Source organism: Malaclemys terrapin, chromosome 1 (assembly GCF_027887155.1).
Source record: "Malaclemys terrapin pileata isolate rMalTer1 chromosome 1, rMalTer1.hap1, whole genome shotgun sequence".
Classification (NCBI taxonomy): domain Eukaryota; kingdom Metazoa; phylum Chordata; order Testudines; family Emydidae; genus Malaclemys; species Malaclemys terrapin.
In genome coordinates, this window is record NC_071505.1 from 328,815,395 (window position 1) to 328,828,782 (window position 13,388).

At 41.3% G+C, this 13,388-nt stretch overlaps 1 protein-coding gene across 1 annotated transcript in view; it reads right to left on the reverse strand.

Annotated features, from left to right (window-relative positions):
- The window catches only part of TYR (tyrosinase), a 76,177-nt gene that overhangs the window by 45,973 nt on the left and 16,816 nt on the right, over positions 1-13,388 (reverse strand). Inside the window, exon 2 of the mRNA XM_054017174.1 lies at positions 11,651-11,867. Within this exon, the coding sequence (XP_053873149.1) occupies positions 11,651-11,867 (217 nt within the window). The remainder of the gene's footprint in view (positions 1-11,650; positions 11,868-13,388) is intronic.

The following is a 13,388-nucleotide window of genomic DNA, read 5'->3' on the forward strand; positions in this document are numbered from 1 at the left end:
TATATAGGGAAATAATTAGTACTTGGATGAAATTAATATCAGGGAAATTTAGATCAGGAAAAGCTTAATAGTAAATATTAAGCTGTGTAATAGTCTCTGGAGGGAAGTGATGGGAGCCACATCACTTAGAAATTTTAAAACTGGATTGGACAAAACGCTAGAAAATATGTTGTATGGGGCAATCTGGCATGGACAGAGAGGTATGTTCTACTTCAGCCACAAGTTATTGGGTTTCCTGAAATTACTGGTGAAATTTTATGGCATTTTTTTTTCAGGAGACCACATTAGATGATCCTAATAGTTCCTTTTGGTTTTAAAAGCTATTAATCTAGGTACTTAATAACATACGTTTCTTTCAGATCTGATTTCTAGGAAATGTTCTATGAAAATCAGCTGAAAAAAATCTACTTGTCAGTCTTCTTAAAATGGATAAGACTTCAGGCCCTTCACTTGTATCATATTACAGGTCAATATGGGGGGCGGGGGTGAAGGGAGATTGGTAGAGTACTATTTATATTGCTTCTAGAGTACTCTGGCCAAGAAACTAGATGTTCTGCATCAGTCTTAAAGAAGCTTTGACAAGTTTCAGCCCTAAAAATGATGTTATCACTTGAGTTATTGTATGAAAAGGGTTATACAGAATACTTCTGTATACTAAGATGCACTTAATCAGGGCAACCTCTTCACAGGGACATCTCCCAGAGAGCCAATTTCGCCTAATGTGGACATTGTCATTCATACCAGCTACTGATTAACTGGGACAGTATTAGCACTAAAGGCTTAGGTCATGTTTAATTCTAAACTGTGGGCTCTTAATGTGGAAGATTTCATATAAATATTAAAGAAAGAAGAAATAATAATTAAATGCAGCGAGTATTACTTTTACCAGTGTGCTTTTACATAGTACGACCTTTATTATGATTTCATTTTAATTCTTTTCAGACTTGTTTGAAAGGGTCTCAGGGCAACCATTTACTCCGGGCAATGGGTGATGAACCAGGCTGAGCCAATTCAGAGAAATCTACAATACGAAAAGAATTTCATAGCACTTAGGGAAAATTGTACTTCCACGAGGAGGAGAGGGTGTGAATCTGTAATTCACCACTATGATAAATCTCAGAAGTTCTTGGAGGGAAGCCCCATTAGAACTTGATGTGCTAGAACCAGTAGTTATGGCTGGAGCTTATGTTATTGAGGTCAATAGGATTTTTGCCAGTGATTTAAATTGGAGCCAAATAAAATTCTTAAAGACCACGTGCCTGGTTCTTCTCTTGCTCATAGCACTGTAAATCAAGAAATCAGTGGTTCAATGGAATTGAACTGACCTCAGTGGAGCTGTGCCAATGTACACCAGTTGGAACTGTGGCCCAAAGTTTATTAGATTGAGCTGATAGTGCCACCTACAGTTGCCCAACACTTTCCATTATAATTATATACATGCAGTCTTCATAAAGCATTCAAGTGTATCAGGTGTCTGTCTTTTAATAGCTGCTGTTTAATTATACTAACAACAGTCTAGCAGCAGAGATCAGGAAACTCCATGTACAATCAGTCAGGGACACAGCTGTATAAATATAGTGCAAGTCAAGTGGTGTCTTCCTTCACTACTCCTCATTTGCTGCTGAATTGGCAGCACTAAGTGCATTTGGTAGATTTCAGAGTGTATTTGGGGCTTTGATAGTATTATCAACGTTAATTACTGCAGTGATGCGGCAAATGTCCCATACATCATACCACCTCCTGCATTCTTTTGGTGTATTATTTAACATCTGTGACACTCTATCACTTAACCACATTAAGCTATTTAACTCTTTTCAGGGTTCTTGGATTTTATAAATGCACTTAAGTAAAATTCACTTTGCACTATTTCCAAGTCAAGTGCTAAGGACATCAATCACTTTGAAGGTGAAATTTCACTCTGTAAGGTGCATGCCTGGATCGCATTGACTCCAACACATCTAGGGATGTACATCTGGGATGAATGTGGCTGTAAGAAGAATTCCACATTGCAGAGAAGCACCCACTCAGACTGATGTATCTATTTTAAATACATGAGAAGGGGAAAATAAGGCTGTGTCTCTGCTATGGGCACTAATGTAGCATAGCTTCAATGCTGTAGCTATGCCACTGTAATCCCATAGAATAGACTCAAATTACAGCAACAGCAGGAGTTTTCCATCAGCTGTAGGAACCAAGCAACCAGTAGCTAGGTCAACAGAAGCATTCTTCTATCGATCTAGCTGTGTCTACAATCGGGGTTAGGTTGGCATGACTATAGCACTCATGGGGGTGGATTTTTCACACCTCTGAGTGCCATATTTATGTAGACCTAAGTTTTAAGTGTAGATCAGGCCTAAGATAAATAACATGATTCTGAGGGTCAGATCTTCAGCTGATTATGGAAAATACTGGCACTGTACCTGTTTATGTCAGCTGAAGCTCTAGCCCTTAGCGATCTTTTTATAGGAGACATTTCAGGGCTAAATTCAACAGTGCATAATCCATCTTTTTTCAGCCAACACTCCTATTGGTTTCTGTTGGGATCTTGCTGGAATGAGGAAGTCATAAGGACTGCAGAATTGCCCTCAGGAGCTATAGTCAACAAAAAGCTCAGAGCTGTCTGATTTGGACCATGTCACCCCCCTCTGCGGTGATTGGAAATGACTTTCGTGGAACTTCAGTGTGACCCTGGAACCAACAGTATCCCTGAAATGTGCCCTTGGTGATGACACTCCAGGGTTGGGCAACAGTCTCTGATTGTGGAGCACAAACTTACACCTCATTGTTCACAAGTTTGCCCCTCCCCCCCCCCCCGCTTTGTACTAAGCATGTGCCAGGAGTGATGTTCATATAGGCTCGGGCTAAAAGTATGACAGTGCTACCAACACCAAACCATAGACAGAAAAAAGCACACATCTCTGCCTCAGATAGCTATAGTGATCCATTTTTGGTTTTAGGTGATGCATGTTAACAGCCAGATTTATATTCCATACTCTACCCGCATGCCCCATATAATCAGGCATGTTTCCCAGGCAGAACTAGCATTCACAAAAGCTTTTAAAATGTTTGCCTCTCCTTTAAGGGGCATTGCACAATCTACCATTGACCTGTTATTTTTCAGTTCCATTGGATGGCCATTTCACCGTGTGAGTGAACAGCTTGTGCTCTAAGCTCCTTTGGGTGGGGGTTTTATTGGCTGATGTTGACCTTTGTTTTCCGTGGCATTGTGGTTGGTACTCTGATGTAACATACATTTTGTCAGTCTAAATAGTCTTCTCTTTAAGTTAGCCACTGGATTGCAGCTTATGTTGTTGGTAGCTACATATAACAATAATAATATCTAGCTCTTACACAGAGCTTTTCATCAGTAGATCTCAAAGTGTTTTACAAAGGAAGTCACTTTCATTATCCCCATTTTGCACAAGGGGAAACTGAGGCACGGGGACTTACTCAAGGTCACCCAACAAAACTAGTCCCCAGAGTTGTAGTTTACCAGTTTAATCACAAGACCACACCATAAACTTTATTTTAGCATCTGATTAGTCTGATACTTATCTCACACTGGCATAAATTAGCAGTCATTCTACTGAAGTCAATGGGTTTGATCCTGAACTCCAGTTCCATTCACGTAAAATTGGAGTAACTCCATTGAAGTAAATGGAGTTATTCTGGATTTACACGAACTGAAATCCGAATCGGACTCTATGTGGAGTTACAGTGGTATAAAAGCTGTGTAAATAAGATCAGAACCAGGTGCTAAGTATCTGGGCTCAAGGGCTCTTGTAAAGCTGTGAGGGTAACAGCAGGTATCTTGTAATGCAGTGGCAGAGGAAATGACTTCATAAGCAGTGAATTCCTAAGCAGAAGAAACAGGCTGGACTCTTCAAAATAAGGCTTTATTAGAATGAAATCAGAGCTACATAAGATAACGGAGAGCTAAGTGCTCCTAGCAGTGTGTCTGGTGAAGCTGCTGCTAGACTGTGTCCAACAGGTTCTCATTAGCACCAATCCAGTTCTCTCTAACATACTTTGCTCTTAAAGGCACAGTGCATCCTCCTAACATCTCCCCTTTCCAGCAAAGCAATTCCAAACAATTTAGCGTACATAACAACTGTTTCTCTACAAATAGCACAACATCTAAACTTTGTTAGCAGTGCTCAAGGAGCCTTTCAGGTGCCCTGCACAGACTATCAAATCTGTGAGGCACCACTTTCAGCCCTTGCACTAGCTGACTCAGCAAACTGCTCTGCTTTCTGGTCCAAAAGATCCTCAGTGGTTTCCTCAGTGCTTTGTCTTGTAGCTGTCAGTGAATTATCTACCTCCCTATCTCCCTCTTCTTCAGGCAGATGTTGTAGATGTCTCTTGTTCCTCTGAAAAGTATGTCCATCAGGAATCTATATCTGATCAGATCATGGGGTGACCTCGCGAGTCACTACTGCCCTCTGTGCCCAGCAAGTACCATCATGAATCCGCACAGCATCTCTGAGCTTCAACGGCTCTAACAGACTCTGTCACAGTGTGTCTTTATTTACGCTTAAGTTACTTATACACATCTAAGTCAATATTGCCATTAAGGATTGCTACTAAGTTAGGGAGTCTGGTTCTCAACTTCCTGCCAAACAATATCTCTGCAGGTGACAGTCCATGACTCACTGGTACTGCTCAATAGTTCAATATAGCCAAATATGGATCTGTACCTATGTCAGTGACCTTTTTCAAAAGTAATTTAACAATTTTTGCACCATTCTCTATAAGGCTGTTGGGTTGAAGATACTTAGGACTTGAAGGTACATGCTTAAAGCCATATACTCTAGCTAATTTTTTAAATTCATGTCCATCAAACTGTGATATCAAACATGATAACTTCAGGGATTCCATGCATGGAAAATATGAATTTCATGCACATCATAACATGTTTTGATGTGATATTTTTTTAAGAAAACATCCTTGGGATAATGAGAAGAATAATCCAAAATCAAAACATAGTCTTTACCTGCATATGCAAAGAAATCCACACCAACTTTAGACCATGCCCTGAACTGTTCATTGTTTATCAGCATAGACTGTTTTTCCTGTTTAGGTTGATATTTTTGACCTTTCACACATTTTAACAGTTTTCTTTATCTTCATTTGTGGCCAGTGCAGTATCTCTCTGGCTCTGTGTTTACATTTCTCCATGCCCAAGTGTCAATGTATTGTTGTGAGCATGTCAGCTTGTAACATCTTAGGCACTACTGTTCTATCTCCTCTAAACAACATGCCATCAATAACAGGCAGTTCTGCTTTGAACTTTGAACTCCATATGCCCCCCCGCACATCGCCTATGACTTCAAGGGTTTAAGAAGATTGCTATTTTCTGCTGATCTTCTTTCCCACCAAAGCCAGCTTGAATCTCTTCCAGGAGTCTGCTGCAGTACCCGAGAGTTTCAACTCTGTGGGAACTTTTAGTTGCTCCAGCTCTACCAGGACTCCTTTTCTCCTTCACCAAAGTGCTCACTCTGGTACCATGTGCTGTCTTCTGAATTCATAAGAAGGAGAAACAGGTTGGACTCTAAGTAGTAAGGCTTGATTACAACTTTACCAAGGGGAACATTTCTATTGTTCCTTTTGCTACTTTTTCACACCAGAAGGCTAACTTAGACCTAAACCCATGGTGTGCTGGAGAGAAGATGCTTGTTTTCACCTTGCATTTTCCTGTTCAGTTCATTGAGACAGCAGAATCTATCAATCAGATAGGCAAGCTTTGTGCAACATCTACACAGATTTGATTGCTGATGTGCCATTGATTTTTCCACAGTTAGGAAAATTTTGACCTCCTCTCTCAGCTCATACAAGCATGAGAGAACTTTTCCATGGGAAAACCAGTGTATTTCAGTATGCACAAGTAAACTCGGGTGCTCCACTCCCGTTTGCTTACACAGCAAGGCGAAAAGGCATGATTTTAAGGGCCGTGAATTTGTAAAGTTCACTATCTTTACTGCTCCATCCAACACTAACAACAGTTCTTTTGGCGGTGTTTTGGTGACGAGAGCTTCACAGTGCAGGAAACAGTGGCTCACCAACATGGGGTTTTGTTCCCTAACCTTGCTTACAAACTCCTTCACTTTGCCAGTCATGGAAGCTGCTCCATCAGTGCAAACACTGATACAATTTTTCCAGTGAAGTTCTCCTTCCTCAAAGTAGACTGTTGTCACACAGAATATTTCCCCTCTAGTCATGTAACCTGGCTGTTCTTTGCAAAACAAAACCTTTTCTTTGATACCATCTCCATCAACGTACCTTGCATTAGCCAAAAATTGAGCATGGCCACAGATATCTGTCAATTCGTCAAGCTGCAATGCAAACTTTCTGCTTGATTTTAATTTTTCTTGTATCACCATCTCAATATCACTGACATGTCATCAATGCAGCGACTTATGTTATCTGAAAGAGGAACTTTTTCAATTCCCTTGGCTGCATATGCACCTAACAATTACTCTCATGATTTCTTTGCATGCTAGTAAAATTAATGTTTCTGCGATTGTATGTGGCTTTTTTGCCTTTTCTACAAGCTCAGTGGCCACGTAGCTTGCTTCCAGCACTTTGTCAGAAACAGCTGCACAGTCGATCATCAGTCATGCTTGATTTTCATTCTGATCCCTCAAATGCATAAAAAAAAATGTCCTTTTTGGCAAGGGATAAATGTTCGCTTGTAAGGTGTCGTTTTAACTTACTTGGCACCATGGCATGGTTTGAAAGTTTCTCCCTGCACACGAGACATTGTGGAAGAGGGCAAGATGGTTCCCCTGTAGACTAAAATCCATATTGCAGATAGCTCTCACAGAAGTGTTGGTTCACCACTTTTACTTCCTTAGTTTTATGTTCATCCCTGCAAGTAGAGATGGAACAGCCAAAATCTTTTTTCTTCAAATATTTGTCCATTTTTGGGTCAAAAATTTGAAATTCAATGCTGTAACTTTTGAGATTTGTAAGATCTGAAAAACACACTGACCACCATTTGATTCCCATAACGTCAAGTTCATATGAGTGTAGACTCAGTGTTACGCTATCATAGGCCATTCTTAATGTATATTCATGAGCCGATCAAGGCTAGTAGGGTTAAAATCAAAACAACCATGGTGGCTAATGTTAGATAGTGATCTGTCTTTTGTGCCAGAATTAACATTTTCAACAGTGGAAACTAACATTAAAGCTAAATATAAGAACTCTGGACAAAAGCATGCTCAATGGAGAAAGTGGCATGCACTTGAGAATAATATTTTGGCATGACAAGCAATTAATAATTAATCATTTCTTCTCATTTCCAAAATGTGTGTAACTTTCTCTGCTGTTTTTAAATGCAATATAAATAATGACAGTGCTGTTCTGTGTCAGGCTCATTCTAGCTTTTACCCCCAGTCAAATATAAATATAAAATTTAGGCTTGAGTTGTATGTCTTTTTTTTTTAATATGCATCATCATCAAAGGCTCATTGCGTTCATCAGGGCACACCATCTTTGCTTACTTTTTATCCCTCTTAACCTCACTTTGGGGACTGGAATGTGACACATGCATAATATTGAAAGGGGCCTCGTCCTGGAGAGCAAACGTACAGAATGCGATCCGGCTCCGACCCTAATTAAAATATCAGGGAAGGTTTAGTTCTCACATCTAGTTTTTAAAAAAATTCCACGGCACGCCTCTTCAGGCCGGATGGTTGGGAAACACTGCTCTAACATGTGTTCTGCTCTTAAAGGCACAGTACATTCTCCTAACAACAGTGGCAGTGTTATGCAAGCTGGCAATTTTAAAGCTTGCCATCTGAACACAACTAAAAATTAGCCAGTCACAATGACACACCTTACTCATGGTCATGAGCATAAACTTGCGCAGTGATCTTCTATGCCCATCAAACATATTTATTCAAGGAAGGAGCCTCAGCAAAAAGCATCCAAACTCCCATTCTTCATGTGGCTTTGTGTATATGTTTTATAGGATGGGGCATGATCCTGTCCCTTTCAAAAGTATAAATAGCTTCTTGAACCACATAGTCACAAGGTTATTGGCCGGATTCTGTGTTCACTTACTCATGATTTACATTTTTGGTGTAACTCCATTGAATTGACACCAATGTAAAACTAATGTAATAGGAGAATTAGGTCTGGTGACTTAGAGGTGGAGGGGAATGAATAGATCACAATCTATTAAAGTCAAAGTCCCTTAAGGCATTCAGGGGAATTGCAGTGTGCAAAAGTCCTATGCAATAGCCTTATGCGCACATAAAGAGGGTGCATCATTTTTGCTGAACAAAACCTGTATATGCTGTTCTGAAAATCTGGTCTTATATTTTGCTATTATTTGTTTTTCTGTTTAACTCTATTAGAAGAAGAGAGCTGAAAAACGTACTTGAAATTGACATTGTATCGGGTCGTGGTTTGGGACCAGGTGTCATGTGAATGCAATTACGGTTCTTGTATTGACCTAGTCCTGTGTCAATTCCCCTGCCCCTTTCCAACACCCTCCACACCTGTTCCCTAGCAGGATGGCTCCATTTAGACTTTGCTACAAGAGCTTCCAATAGCCATGACTTCTCTCTTAAAGGAGGATCCCCAGAACAGAGAGCGGGAATCTGCAGAAGTGGACTGTGTTGCCTTTTTTGTGTAATCTCTGCAGAACAGACAAGGCGAGGAGGTTCATGCTCTTAGTGTCACCACAGACTCAACCTCTCCTCCCCAGGCCCATCTTTCCCTGAGGTGGATCCTGGAGCCTGTGAAGACCCCTCTGCCTAGTTCCAGGAGCAGGGTAGTTTGTGACCATCCTTCCCACCCCCTTAAAACAGGAATTATCCTATCATGGATCTCAATGGGCCACTTAGTCTCCATTGGAGTGTAGTCAATGCTCCTTCACCGGAACCATTTAAATCTGGACTAGCCAAAGCCCCAGTTAATATACTGCCAGCAGCCATCATTCACCGTCTTTCTATGATTCTTTTAAATTAGCATGTGTGTGTGGTGGAAGAATAGGTGTTGGGTTAGAAGAAAGATATCCGTGTCGAACTTCTGAGAGGTTATGATAAAGAACAGCGCATTTGTCGTATATATTCTAAAATACGCCTCAATGTCCTTTCAGCTGTAGCACAATCCAAATTAAAGCAATAACCCATTCACAGTGTTGTTGGGAGCACACGCTATGATATTAACAAGTCTCAACACAAACTGCTGTGACTGTGCGCAGCAGACATGAAATTAAAGTGACGAAGATACAGCATTGGAGAAAGGGTTCAATGGATTAATCAGACAAAACATTGATTGCTAGTTTAGCAGACTGCAAAATAAGAATTAAAATAGGTCTTCCCAACCTATTGAGGTACTGCAGGTTTTAAGTTCTTTCTTGATTATTGTGCAATTTTGTTGAACATCTGTGCTACTGCCTTTTAATATACCTTTAAGAGCTATCCCAGAATATATATAATATTTCAAAGTGTTTTGTGATGCATCTTGCATGAAGACACTATACAAAAATAAATTCTAATTGTAATATGAATCATGTCGTCAATACTCTGACATTCCCTGCCTGTCTTTCTGACGTCCAGACACCAATTTAAGCTCAGCAGTAAAAAAAACTGAGCTCTTCATTTTTTTTTTTTCTCCAAAGCCCTTCACACTCCTTCCATTCTCATGAAGCAAGGACAACACTTTCATCCTACCTGTCATTTGGGCCTACAACCTGGGTGGTTTTTTTTTTGACTCTTCTCTCTCTGTACATTCACACATCCAGACTGTGTCCAGGACTTGCTGCCTTTTCTTGTGCAACATCTCCAAGGTCCAGCCCTTCCTCTTTGTCCATGCTGCTAAAACTCTGACTTAGGCCCTCATAATTTCATGTTTTGACTACTTTTATCTCCTCCTTTCTGGCTTTGACATCATCTCCCCCTGCCACCCAATATTTAAATCCATTCAAAACACAGCAGCAAAAAATAAAAAAAATCCATTTTCCTGGTTCTGTGGCTTGTCTCTCCAGCCATATCACCTCCCTCTTTCCAAAAACTCCCTGCTTCCCTGTTTTCCACTGCATCAAGCACCAACTATTTCCAGGACTGGAGTCATTCAATGTCTGAAATTGCTTGCGGCTTCAATGGAGTTACTCCAAATTTTTCACCAGTGTAAGTGGAGACTTTGGCCCACAGTTCTGATCTGAGAATATTTCATTGTATGTTGTGAAGGAGGTAAAGTGTTTTATGCATAAATTTAAAGGCTTCAACTGCTGGTCCTTGCTGCAACTTTCAGTGTTGTGGTGGAATATGATCGTGGCCCTTTGTTGTCTCCATGTTCTGTGAGAAGGTTACTTACCTGCCAGCTATATGGGGCATTAATGGAAACATGGCTTGCCCCATGCCCTGGGCATATCAGGCAGCACTGAAGCCGTTAATACACACATTTTATAAATAGAAATAATCTTCCAGCATCATTAGCAAGGTAGCAAGATTCAAAAAGGGACTGGCTTATAGTTAATTGTGCCTTTTGCAACTTTTCATGAAGGCAAAGTTGCAATAAAATATTAATATGCTACATCTTATATTTCTTATTACTTACTCAGGATCAGGTTAATATTCAAGAAACTTGGCTAAAAAGATTCTGGCTCGCTGGCTGAGGTGCTCTCCTCCTCTGAATATTTTAAAAAGGGTGACCAAATTTCTACCTACCTATCCTCTTTTTGGTGCTTCTCTTGTGTACGTACTTGGTGTAAAAGTTTGTCCTTATTTTACTATACCACTTCCATAGGAGGAGAAGTCACACTTTTCCAGTAATGTGCATTTTTGGAAGGGATATTAAACCTCATATCTCAAGGCTTAACATAATCTCTAACTATGGGTATGTCCACATTGCAAAGAAAAACCCATGGCACTGAGTCTTAGGGCCCAGGTCAGTTGATTTGGGTTTGTGGGGCTTGGCAGCAGGGCTAAAAATATCAGTGTAGACATTCCTGCTTGGGCTGGAGACTGGGCTCCAAGCCCCTCCTCCCTCACTAGGTTTACAATCCCAGGCTCCAGTGCAAACAGAAACTACGCTGCTATTTTTTAGCCCCTCCACCCAAACCCCACAAGTCTGAGTCAATTTACCTGGGCTCTGTCACTCGGCACCACAGTGTAGACACTTGCAGTGTAGACATACCCTGTGTAGATATGTCTACACAGCAGCTGGAAGGTGTGATTCCCAGTGTGGGTAAACGGACATGTGCTAGTTGTGCTTGAGCTAGCAGACTAAGAATAGCCATGTTGCCATAGTGGCTTGGGATAGCCACCTGAGCACACACCTAGGACCTTGGATGGGGTTGTACTCAAGCGGCTAGCCCGAGGTACCATGTATGCTGTACAATCACATTGCTATTTTTAGGCACTAGCTTGAGCAGAGTTAGTGCTTGTACATCTATTTGAGCTGAGAATCACATCTCCCAGCTGCTGTGTAGACGTACCCTTAGAGATTTCCAGGAGGAACTGTGACATCAGGTATATTATCAGTTCCACCCCATGAAATCAGTCCAAGCTGCCCCAGGTTTACATGCTCTACTTATTTACAAGTTACAACTTCCATCTTGAAACAGCATTATTCTATATCCCTGGAAAGGACCATCCTATGACTGGAAATGCCATAGTAGAATAAAATGTGTTACCTTCCAAAGTGTTTCTGAAGCTGAAATTGGCCAATTTATCCATGGACCCTGATTCGTATTGAGTCAACGTTAGACAAAATTCAACCTCCGCTGAAGATGGGAGCCGAGGTGTCCTTGTTTTATCATGGTTCCCAGGGTTTCGAAGTATAGGGCCTTCGTTGGTGGCATTGCATAAAGCCTGCCGGCTGTTGTACTCCTCCGATAGGCTGCAAATTACCTGTGTAAAATATCAGCACAGTTGTCTTGGTTACAAAAAGGATAAAAGCAAACATTATTTTACCTTTCAGAATAAGTTCTTTGACCTATAAAAACCCGAGCAGAAAATGCAAATATGATAACCTCTGTATAAGAAATGATGTTTGTATTAATTTCAGACTACAAAAATGACTCGTATGTAAGTGGCTCCCTTTCATATGACAAGCACATGTAACATATTTAAAATTGACCCACACTTAACATTTTGAAATTGTTTTTTTCCCCATATGAAATACACATGCCCTTCCCACTTGGGCTAAGGGCAAATTCAGCCCTCATTTAGAACATAAGAACGGCCATATTGGGTCAGACCAGCGGTCCATCTAGCTCAGTATCCTCTCTTCTGACAGTGGCCAATGCCAGGCGTCTCAGAGGGAATGAACAGAACAGAAAATCATCAAGTGATCCATCCCCTGTCATCAACTCCCAGCTTCTGGCAAATAGAGATTAGGGACACTCAGAGCATGGGGTTGCCATTGATGGGCCTAGCCTCTACAAACTTATTTAGTTCTTTTTTGAACCCTGTTATAGTTTTGGCCTTCACAAATCTCCTGGCAAAGAATTCCACAGGTTGACAGTGCATTGTGTGAAGAAATACTTCCTTTTGTTTGTTTTAAACCTGCTGCCTATTCATTACATTGGGTGATCCCCAGTTCTTGTGTTATGTGAAGGAGTAAATAACATTTCCTTATTTATTTTCTCTACACTAGTCAAGATTTTATAGCCCACCCTCATATCCCTTCTTAGTCATCTTTTTTCCACGCTGAAAAGACCCAGTCTGTTTAATCTCTCCGTATATAGATGTTGTTCCACATGCCTAATAATTTTTGTTGGCTTTCTCTGTACCTTTTACAATTCTAATATACTGTATATACTCGATCATAAGCCGGTTCGTTTATAAGCTGACCCTCCTCCTCAAGATGGATAAGTAAAAATGGAAAATTTTTATGACCCATTCATAAGCCAACCCTATAATTCAGGGGTCAGCAAACTTTGGCTCCCGGGCCATCAGGATAAGCTGCTGGTGGGCCGAGATGGTTTGTTTACCTCGAACGTCCGCAGGCATGGAGGTAAACCTAAGTAAAGGAAGTGTCCCGGCATGCCAGCTACTTACCCTGACAGACCAGGACAGCAACTGGTGGGGAAATTTTTTTCGGGGGAGAAGCTGGGGGTCAGGGGTGTAACCCCTGTGATCACCTGCTACATGACTCCACCCCTAGCCCGGGACCCCCACACTCTCCCCATCCCATCCCTTCTTACCTTATCTGGGGAGGGCCAGGGGAGCATGTCTCTGACCTGGCTGGAGCTGCTCCGGCAGGCTAGGCCGCGCGGCTGCAGCCTGCTCTGGGGGATGGGGCCGAGTGGCACGTAGGGTGACCAGACGTCCCGATTTTATCGGGACTGTCCCGATTTTTGCTTCTTTGTCCTGCGTCCCGACCGATGTTTGGTTGGGACACTGGACAAAAAAGAAATGTTGCGCTCC